Consider the following 11,525-nt stretch of genomic DNA (forward strand, 5'->3'; position numbering starts at 1 on the left):
ACCAGTTGTATTCGGCTGATATCTACACAGAGGAGATCCACTGAAATGAATGGACCTAAGTTAGTCCTGACCATTGTGTGTGACTAACACTGGACGCAAACCAGGAACTTACCCATGCCTCCTTGTTCGGTTTTACAGTGAGAAATAGGCATTTGGAAAAGACATGTATCGTTGTCACCGCTGGCAAATCCCAACCGTCGTGTCTGTCGACAACTGCCACGCTCTTGAACCAAGAGGGGTCACTGCCATTGCAAAGGTTTGCAACCTCGTAAGCCCCTAGATATAGAATTTTCCCAGAGACACCGTCAAAGGAAGTCAAGTGTGCTCCAGGGATGACGGCGCACTCTCCGTTTGGCCTTATGCAAGTGCGCACACCGTTATGGAGGGCACAGGTCTCTCCCTGCTGGCAACTGTTTTCTGCACAAACCAGTTGGCCTGGTGGGCGGCAGGTGCATTTTTTCAAGCAGTCTTCTGAGACAATATTCTCTCCAGCCTGTACGATTTACAGCCCAAGAGAGAGGGAGGGGAGAAATAAAGGATTAAAATTTAAATGCAAATGTTTTAAAATATTATTATTTTTAATTCAACATGTACGAGCCTAAATACTTAGAATTACCTTTATAAAGCTACAATCTAGTACACCAGTGCTGCATAAATGATAAATTAATAGTAAAATGGATATTAAAATAGGTCACATTTTGTACTTTAATGCATTTACTCATACTATTTTTGCATGAACTCTACGCCATGCTAATCAATGGATGTGAAACTGACATAGACCAGAAAGAGACTGATAAATATATCCCTGTTAACAACAGAGGCATTCAATGGGGTAGAGAATAGAGAATAATCTAATCTGGATTCTTAGAAGGGTCTGGGCAAGCTTCCAGACTTATATGCCTTAGCAAGCTGCATATAACATTATCAGGATCACACAAAGTCCCAGAAGCCTTTCAGATTTTTCTGGCCCCTTGTCAAACTCCAAAATGGAAGCAAATAACTTCCCCTCTCCAAATACAGTGGGCAGGTCTGGACTCAGACCATCCATTCGATCACTAACTCCTTTGTGCTCAACATGTTTGGAGGTGAAACCTTGTTCTTCAGGGGTAAAAGAAAGCTTTGTTATATAGCTGAGGTTATACAGCTTTGTTGGAGCACAGCCTGGACGGGGAATAGAGTGCCCATCTGTCCTCCTTTGCAGTCCTCTGTTTGAAGGCACACTCTATTTGAAGGCCTGTCTACTGTCCAGGATTGTTGTTGTTTAGTCGTTTAGTCGTGTCCGACTCTTCGTGACCCCATGGACCATAGCACGCCAGGCACTCCTGTCTTCCACTGCCTCCCGCAGTTTGGTCAAACTCATGTTCGTAGCTTCGAGAACACTGTCCAACCATCTTGTCCTCTGACGTCCCCTTCTCCTAGTGCCCTCAATCTTTCCCAACATCAAGGTCTTTTCCAAGGATTCTTCTCTTCTCATGAGGTGGCCAAAGTATTGGAGCCTCAGCTTCACGATCTGTCCTTCTAGTGAGCACTCAGGGCTGATTTCCTTAAGAATGGATAGGTTTGATCTTCTTGCAGTCCATGGGACTCTCAAGAGTCTCCTCCAGCACCATAATTCAAAAGCATCAATTCTTCGGCGATCAGCCTTCTTTATGGTCCAGCTCTCACTTCCATACATCACTACTGGGAAAACCATAGCTTTAACTATACGGACCTTTATGGATCACTGCCTTGTCGTGGCGAAGGGGCTTAAATAACTTAGAGAAGTTATGTTTTGACCAAACGTGATCCACCTGGAGAAGGAATTGGCAAGCCACTCCAGTATCCCTGCCAAGAAAACTCTATGGACTGTCCAGGATAAAGAATCATAAAAGGGGAAAACAGGAGTTCTTGCCCATCAACAGTTCAGTGAAGATCAGTGGTGTGCCGTCAGTGGACTAGGGGGACTAGGCTAGTCTCTTAAAAGTTCTCCTGCCACCTCATTCCTGAGTCCCGGGATGTTTCTGCCCAGCTTAGGGAGGGAGGCACGATGCTCACCTGCACTACGTCTCCCCCCCATCACCCTCACAAGCTGGCATCTCTGGCCCTAACTGTTCCCCTAAGAAAAAATCACCACATGCCACTGGTGCAGATCACCTGGTCGCAGCTTCTCCCACTCTGGCGCAATGTATTGTATTCCTATTTAATTGATGCTAATTATTTCAGATGTTGAGTTTTCTTGTGTCCATCACCTCCAAGGATTTTCACACAGCCAGTTGCTTATTACATGTTCCACCTCTTGGCTCCTCAGCTCCCCAAGGAGGAAAGTGCTTTTCTTATCAAAGGTTCTTCTTGGTTACCTTTGTTATAACCTCAGATCTCCCTCTCCACCTATCTCTTTCTCCTTCCCAGCTGTTCCTCTCACTTCTGCTTCCCTGAACCTCCCTCCTTAGCCTCTGCAACAGCCAGCTTTCTCTCTCTCCTTTATTACTCTGCCCCATCAGTTTTGGTGGGCCAGAGCCTGTCTCCCTCTATTCTTATTGTATCTCCTTTGCTCCACAATCTTGGCTGTTATCAGCAACTCTTCCTCCTTTTCGTCTCTCTGTGTTTTGCTGCTGCTGTCAGCCTCACCAGCTATCCTTTATGAGGCCGAGGTGGGTGTGAGAAGGTGACAACCACCCCTTTGACATGGTGTGCTCCTTCAAGCCTCTCACCTACAAGCATGCATATACATTCGCCTATGTTACTGTTGTGAAAATTTGAGTTCAGCACAAAGCAATGCATGAGTGGCAATCCGAAGGAGGGAAGGGATACTAGCCCTTGCAGACTCACTAAGGGTTCATGTAGACTTGTCCTTTGTAGACTCACTAAGGGTTCATGTAGACTTGTCATGTAGACTTGTCCTTTGCCTAGATGCTTTCCACATGTCCAGTGCTTTCCAAGCTGTTTTGCCTTTGCTTCACCTCTTCCCCTTGGAAAACCCTTTCTATAATGCTAAATTGGAGCAATCTGCAGGAAAGCTAATTGCCATTTGTTCCAATTTAGCGCTAAACCATGGGTTTTCCTGGTGGAAAGCGGCAGGGCAAAGGGAAGTGTGGGTGATCTCTTAAAGTGGCACACACATAAGCACAGACACAACAATTTCCACGAGTGCTGGACTTACCTTGATGTAGTGCCCGTCATGCACGCAGCCACAGTTCTCCATTGCCACGCACCTGTCACCGTCAAACAGGTAGCCACTGTCACACTGGCAACCTTCGAAGCATTTCTTTGAGCATTGGCCTGGAGTGGACAAACTGGTGCAGGTGGAACCACAGGTCCTTGTACACAACTTGTAATGGCTGTTGGGTGGGCAAGTGAGAGCTGAAAAGAAGGAGAGAGGGGACCAGGGATTATAAGAGGCAGGAACAGTCCAGGCAGGTATAGCTAACCATTCTTAAATTCTGAAGCATTTCATTCATATAGGACACCCCTCTGTTAGGGAATTTTATAGGGGGGGGCACCCAAACGAGGCTTCATTTGGGAATCAAGATTGGCACTAATGCCCTCAAGGGGACCCCATTTGATCCTACAACACCACTCTAGTATCGCACCAACACGAACCCCTCAAGATCAAGCCCTGAGTAATAAAGGCTCCCTTTCCTACCCTTTCTCTGTTGCCTGAGACTCTATGTAACCATATTTCTTTATGAATGAATACAGTGTATCTTTATTTCTAAATGAAACCTCCTTTTTGCGACTCTGGCCAAGGGCTCTCAGGGATGCAGGGAACAGCCATAATCCCTTAAGCAAGAGGTCAGGTAGCCAGGGTGGTGCTCCTCTGCATATCCATAATCCATTCAGGTACCATCTCCTGCCATTCCCAACCCTCCGAAGCCAGAGGCAATACACACAACTGGACCCATTGTTTTCCCCCACCAGGTACTCAAGGATCCCTTCCCAGATACTTACTGGTACTTGCTTAACAATGTCCTGGGACATCCTTATGCTAATCCTGCTTACCTCCTGTTTACCTGTATGCTAATGCCCCTTGCACCTTCCCCTTTTCTGACGTTTTACCCTGTCACAAGTGATGTATGTATGATGCTTTCGATGTGCATTATGGGATGGTGGTGGGAAGTTTTAAAAGTTCTTGCAGCCCTGTTCACGGTGTTCAGTCTGGCATTGAACCTGCTGCACAGTAATAAACCGTGCTGTTTGCTCCGGATCGTGGCTGGACTCCTTCCTTTTATACTCCGCAACGACCACAGGCCCTTGCCTGATGAGCTGGGTGGCTGAGCATTCTTGCACCCAGAATTTTGCCCTAACACCTCCACTCACCGTTCCATTTCTGGCTGCTTTACTGTCCCATATCAGGGCTTATTTTTAAGGACAGCAATGAAAGGACATAGGTGCTGCATCGTCAAAATGAGGGCTGGAGAAGCAGGCCAGATCCCCAACCCCGCAGGACAACTTTGGCACCTGTCCATCATCTGATATCATAATGATGTCAGGTGCTTCACATGTGTCAAAGTTGAAAGCTTGCAAAGTACTTTGCCTAGTGTATCCCAAACACCCTACAATCTGCAAATTAGCAAGGGACTGGGAAGCACACAGGGCTTCTAGCTGGTAGTTGAGCATCTGGAAAGCACTTGCACAAAGTGATTTGTAAGTCCTGTGCTCAGTGCTTCTCAAATGCCAGGCACAATGTGCAAAGCTTGCAAAGCACTTCCAAAGCTCCTGGAAAACCGCGACTCAGTTAGCAGTGCCTGCAAAGCCCCCTTTGGCCAAGCCTCATTCTTACCTGTGCCACACCTGACATCATATCTGATATCAGGTCTATGTAGGGCAAGTGGGTGTAGTTTAACCAAAATGGCTTAATAGGCCAAATGGGGCGGTGTGGAGGGTCTCATTTCCCACCCTGATCTAAATGCCAGACCCTCCAAGTATCCTTGTTTTCCAGGGACAGTCCCGGATTTACAGAAGCCGTCCCGGTTTCTGATTTGATTGCAGAATGCCCTGCTTTTCTTTAGGACACCCCTATTTTCACAGGAGATAATGGAGTTATGTGACTGCCGAGCCGAGGAGATAAGTAACTATACAACCTTTGGAAGACATCTGAAGGCAGCCCTGTATAGGAAAGTTATTAAAATGTTTAATTATGTTTTTATATATGTTGGAAGCCACCTTGAGTGGCTGGGGCAACCCAGAGAGATGGGTGGGGTATAAATAATAAAATTATTGATATTATTATTATGAACTAGTACATCCCTTTTTTCACTGGAGAAATGTTGGAGACTATGTTGGAGAGTATGAAATGCTGATTTAAATGTTGACCATATTCTCCCACTGTGTTCCTCCCAATGGCATATATCAGGCATCCCCAAACTTCGGCCCTCCAGATGTTTTGGACTACAATTCCCATCTTCCCCGACCACTGGTCCTGTTAGCTAGGGATCATGGGAGTTGTAGGCCAAAACATCTGGAGGGCCGCAGTTTGGGAATGCCTGGCATATATCCCTGGCATATATCAACATGGCTGTCTATTCTGATACAGTGGAGCAGCCAATATGGTGCCCTACAATTGTTATTGGACTGCAGTCAATAACATCCCAAGTCAACATGGTCAATGGCCAGAGTTGTTGGGAGCTGTTGGGAGTTGTGGTCCAGCAGCATATGCAGGGCAACATCTTGTCTAATATAGCAGAACGAATATTTTAAGCATCAGTGAGTGGGTGGGATAAAAAAAGAAGGTGGTGCTTCAGGTTGCTGTGCAAACTTACGGCAGAAGTTGTTTGTTCTCCAGGTTCCAATTGTAACTCCTGCAGCCTGGCATGCAGCTACGTAAGCCTGGATGCTCCTACAGAGAGTTTCTCCTGCAACATTGGCTGCACACATGTCATACAGACAGTGGTTGAAGAATTCAGCAGGGTCTACCAAGGAGTGACAGTTCCTGAAGGGGCCGGATTTAGCTTGGATCATTCCGCAGGAACTCTCAGGTCGGTACACCACTGTCTTCGCTGCATCACAGACGGGGCATTTATCTCCACAACCATCGGAGCATCTGACACCATCAATGGGAACCTTCCAAGAGGCCCCAAATTCGATCACATTCTGGGTGTTTTTCCCCGTAGGCAGAGTAAAGTCATCGGTCCTGTCGTTATTGAAATTGCCACATAGGCCAGTGACATGTCCCTGGTAGTTACTGGGGACAGACACCAAGATGTACGAAAAGGTATCAAAAAGGACTTTGAGACCAAAGTCAGACTGGACAATGATATTATTGCCTTCCTGGTTGGCCCAGAGTTTCCCATCCTTTGTCTTCATGGGCAGTGTGTAGAGCTGTCCATCCACCTGCATTAACCACAGAGAAGGTGACCATGGAAGGTGACAGTTTTAAATTACTATTATTTATTATTAAATGGATTTATCAACAACATTTGGGGGGGGTGCCTCCTAACGCAGTTTTCGAACTAAGGGTGTCTGCAGGCTGCTACTATTTTCGAGGACGGATTCAAACACATGCCAGAAATTTAAGTTTGCTTAATTATAGTGCCCACAGGGCAACAAATCCACTTTTAAAAAAGGACTTTTTGCAGGTAGGAAAGTGGTGGGGAAATCTACTGAAATGTGTGGAATGAGCAAATGTATAACAAGAAGATGTGTAAATGCCCCTCAAGCAAATTAGGATGAATACCCAGTGTCATATGACCTGCCTGAAAACAAATCAGAATGAATGCTCAGTGAAGATCAGGCATCGTCAAGCCACTGCACAAGATTTCTACGAGAAAATCAGGATGGATGCTCAATAAGGAGGTCATCTGGAGGAACCCTATATCAACATAATATTGATACATCAAGTATCAATATATCAAATATATCAAAGCACAATAGCAAAACCCCTTTTTAATGCTTCCTTCAACAAGAACATTAAAAACGAGCATAAAACATACCTAGCACTACTCTAATATTTCAGAGCCAGGCCACACAATACCATTACTACAGCCAAAGTCATAATTTGTTAGCTACTAAAGACGCCAATACTTTGGCCACCTCATGAGAAGAGAAGAATCCTTGGAAAAGACCCTGATGTTGGGAAAGATTGAGGGCACTAGGAGAAGGGGACGACAGAGGACAAGATGGTTGGACAGTGTTCTCGAAGCTACGAACATGAGTTTGACCAAACTACGGGAGGCAGTGGAAGACAGGAGTGCCTGGCGTGCTATGGTCCATGGGGTCACGAAGAGTCGGACACGACTAAACGACTAAACAACAACAACAACTAAAGACGCAGGTGGCACTGTGGGCTAAACCACTGAGCCTTGGGCTTGCCGATCGGAAGGTCGGCAGTTCGAATCCCCGCAATGGGGTGAGCTCCCGTTGCTTGGTCCCAGCTCCTGCCAACCTAGCAGTTAGAAAGCACGTCAAGTGCAAGTAGAGAAATAGGTTCCTACTCTGACAGGAAGGTAAACCGCGTTTCCGTGTGCTGCTCTGGTTTCACCAGAAGTGGCTTAGTCATGCTGGCCACATGACCTGAAAAAAGCTGTCTGTGGACAAACGTCGGCTCCCGAGATGAGCGCCATGAGATGGCCCGAGATGAGCGTCATTCACGACTGGACTTAACTGTCAGGGGTCCTTTACCTTTACCTTTAAAGACTACAGTCAAAAGGGAAATCCTTTAGGTCTATTTGAAAGAACTGAGGGATGGAGCTTGCCTGATCTCTCTCAGGATCAAATCCTACAGCTATGGTACAATTGCATGAACACATGTGCAAAACCCATGCAGCCAGACCCTCAGTATAATCAAAAGCATCTTTAAAGTAGAGGTGGGTGAGTCCCCCAGGGCTCTTCTTTCATTGGATTATGATTTTCCTGAGTTTCCCATGGAAAGAAGAACAGGAAAAACCTGGAAATTGTCCTGAGCCGTTCCATGAGCTTGGAATGATTTTCCTCCACACTCCTTTCCTTGTCTCCAACAACAGCTACAGAATACAGAGGGGAAAGCAGAGAGAGAAGTTTTCTTCTCCTACCCTTCTCCCCTCCCCACCACAGTTGCTTACAGTGTGATGGGGCAGAAATTTGGTCTTGTTTGCATTTGAATGGCGAACACTCCTGCATTTGCACCTCCCAAAAACAATACTTGAAGTGAAATGCAGCTCCTCTAAGAAATGATCAGTTCTCCAGATTTTACAATGCAGTTCTCCAACCAATGCATGTGTTTAAAAACACATATGTTTGGGGAAAATGTTCATAAATGTAATTTACTGGCCAGAATAACATACAAAAATACATTGTGTTAGGGAACAGTGCTTGCCAAAATGTGTATATTATTTATTTTATTATTTAAAGAAGTTATAAACCACTTAATATTTTTTAAAAAAACTTCGAGCAATCGAAACTGTGTATCACTAAAATGCTGATGAATTTCCATGAGGTTTGTGTATTAAAAAAATCACATATTGCTGCAGAAATCTGGAGAACTAAACTTGGGGGAAATGAGAAATTGAGGGAAAGCAAAATTGGCAGATTAGTCAATATCTATTGATAAGGAACGGGGGGGGGGGGCAATGGGAGATGAAGTTCTCCCCAGGGGTCCTGAAACCATGGGTGAACTTTGTCACCATTTCTACTATGAAGAGACAAAACCTGGAACAGGACTTACCTTGAGCTTCCATTTCATTGCCCTCTCAATGACAGTGGTGTATCCATGAAAAGAGACTATAAGCGTCTTGGTCAGTGACCTGTCATTCTCCACCAACACCGAGAAGTTTGCCAGCTGAGAATTCTTTCCTTGCAATTTAGCTAAAGTATAAGTGCAGGTTCCTTGGAAGTTGTAGGCCCGTCCATCAAAAGTTAGGTAGTGGGAGCCCAAAGCCAAACTGCATTTCCCGCACCCTACCGCATGGCATCCTGGGACACCATCCTTTACCCTACATTTCTCATGGGGCCCACAGGAGATTTTCTGGCATTTGACAACTCCATTGTCTGCACATTGGCATCGTTCCTGGCAAGAGGAACCAGGGTAGAAAACCTCTCCCTTCTTGTAGTACTTGCCCTGGTGCTCACAGCCACAACTGTCAACAGGGACACACTGGTCCCCACTCAAGACAAACCCAGGTTTGCAGTAGCATCCTTCCTTGCAGGACGTCACACAGCCCTCAGGAGCCGAGAGACCACGGCAAGTGGCAGGGCAGCCGTTTCCACAGAGCTCGTAGCGAGAGTTCGGTGAGCAGGCAAGACCTGGAAGAAAGGACAAAAACAGAATGTGGGGAATTTCAAGCTAGCATGTCAGTTGTTTTGGCAGACACCTGGTTCTTTGGACACCTGGAGTAGAATAAGTCTACTGTGCTCTGTTGCCGATTCTGTCTACTGAGTGACATCTGCTGGTTAGAGCAGATCCTAGTCTGACTAAAAAACAGCTTTCTTATATGGCAAGCCTGTGACTTCATGCATTTAACTTGTGCACGTTCAGCTTTATGCTCTTGGCAAATAAGAATAAATAAATGAAAAGGGGGGGAGAAAGAGGGCTGGGGTTCCAAGAAGAATGACTTTGGCAATCCCACACACCATTAATAATAACAGTAACAGTAATTATTTATTTATAACAATCACAACAATAGTAATAATAATTTATTTATTATTTATACCCTGCCCATCCAAATATGTTTTGATTATACACAATTTGACTTTTGGTGCGATCCCCAGAATGTAACCCCTGCATAAGTTGTGGGCTTGCTGCATTTCCCATGTTACTGGAAGTAGTTGAACAACATGGATGTCGGTCTGTGCAAAGACTACTATCACTACTACTATTACTACCTGGCTTTGTCCTGCAACACCTAAAATTGCTGAAAAATACCAAGCATAGATATTAAAGATGTAACACTATTCATAATGTCTGGATGGATCAGACTAAGATCAATAGTGCTGCCCAGCTATTCGCTGGGATCAAGACTAAAAATTGGACAGATCTGAACTGGGGCATGAATGATCATGGTTGAAATGAAATGGATGTGGAGATCAGTAAATTCAAAACACTTGAAATCCAATGTCAAATTTCTTATATGACCTTTTTAACAGAGTTGATGAGGATCAAACAAATTAAAAAATATTCCAAGTAGTCTTTGAAATCTATACACTGGGTTGCATCCAACTAAGTTGTGCTCAAAGTTTCCCCACTGAAATGAATGGACCTGAGGTAGAATTTCCGATATTTATAGCTGGTCTGCTCTGAGCATGACTCAGGTTAGTACAGTGGCACCTCGGTTTGCGACCACAATCCGTTCCGTGGAGCCGGTCGCTCCCCGAATCAGCCGCTCCCCGATGCACGCTTCTGTGTGTGTGCGAAGCGCCAATAGAGCGCCTCTGCGCACACACACGCTGTGCAGATCGCTTCTGTGCATCCGAGCGTAAACACATCCGGGTCCGTGGTGGTCGGAAACCGAAGCGGTTGCAAACGGAGGCGGTCGCAAACCAAGGTTTGACTGTACTGAAATAAAAACATTTGGAGGGAGGAGGGATTTTACTTCCAAACCTCAAATTTTACAGATGTCAAGTTTTTGTACACTTCGTTTTCAGCTCATGCATATTTACATTTGGCACACACCTCCCTCCCTACAGCAAAACATGGTAGGGGTAAAAGGTACTCAGTTCAATCCCTAGTACTGTATATCCAGGTGCAACTAGGAAAGGGCCCCTGTCTGAGATACTAGAAAATGCTCTGACTTGGCACCAGGTTGGTCCTCATATTCTTATGCTAAAGCAGCACCAGGAGGTGATACTTACTGCAGAAATTGTTAGATCTCCATTGATCAATCACAGCTCCCAGGTCCTGACACACTGCCACATAAACACTGATGGCCTTACACAGAATGCTGTGCAGGCCACGGTACTGGCAGACGTCAAAGACACAATCAGTGAAGTAGGGCGTTGGGTCGATGAGCTGATGGCATTGCCTGAATGGTCCATCCTTTTTGATGAGGATCCCACAGAACCGGTCACCCTTATAGGGGAGTTTCTGTGCCTCTTCACATGGTGGGCAATTCTCCGTACAACCTAGTGTACAACCAGGGACCTCTGCCACCTTCCAGCTCTCTGCAAATTGGGATATGCTAGACGTTTGTCTCCCATCCTTCATGATGAAGTCATCATTGGGGTTCAAGTTGTTGTTGCCGCAGAGGCCACCAATGGCATTGGCGTATGCACCGGGTACAGTGACTCTGGCATAGCTGTTCCAGTCAAAGGTGACAATCAGGCCAAAATCAGTCTTGACAAAGCCATGAACACCACTGATATAAGCCTTTATCTTGTCTCCTTGGTAGAAAGGCAGGTTCACAAGGACGCCATTAACCTGGAATGTGATGCAAAGGAACCATCACCACTGCTATAAAGTATCCAACATTGGTGAACACCAGTCGTCCAAAAAAGGTAGACACGTTTAAATTAATGAGACTGACTGAATTAGATTCATTCATTTCAATGTGTCTATTTTGAGTAAAGCCATCACCGCTGTCAAAATGCAAGAGCTACTTAAATGAGTATTTACATAAGAAAATGGTATTTTGCTGTGG

At 45.4% G+C, this 11,525-nt stretch overlaps 1 protein-coding gene across 1 annotated transcript in view; it reads right to left on the reverse strand.

The window, feature by feature from the left end:
• Window positions 1-11,525, reverse strand: part of LOC132592361 (IgGFc-binding protein-like) — a 33,176-nt gene that overhangs the window by 950 nt on the left and 20,701 nt on the right. The window contains exons 13-17 of the mRNA XM_060276447.1: window positions 10,741-11,305; window positions 8,618-9,195; window positions 5,739-6,309; window positions 3,140-3,339; window positions 113-493 (exon numbers count right to left, since the gene is read on the reverse strand). Coding sequence (XP_060132430.1) covers window positions 113-493; window positions 3,140-3,339; window positions 5,739-6,309; window positions 8,618-9,195; window positions 10,741-11,305 — 2,295 coding nt within the window. The remainder of the gene's footprint in view (window positions 1-112; window positions 494-3,139; window positions 3,340-5,738; window positions 6,310-8,617; window positions 9,196-10,740; window positions 11,306-11,525) is intronic.

Source organism: Zootoca vivipara, chromosome 6 (genome assembly GCF_963506605.1).
Source record: "Zootoca vivipara chromosome 6, rZooViv1.1, whole genome shotgun sequence".
Taxonomy (NCBI): Eukaryota; Metazoa; Chordata; class Lepidosauria; order Squamata; family Lacertidae; genus Zootoca; species Zootoca vivipara.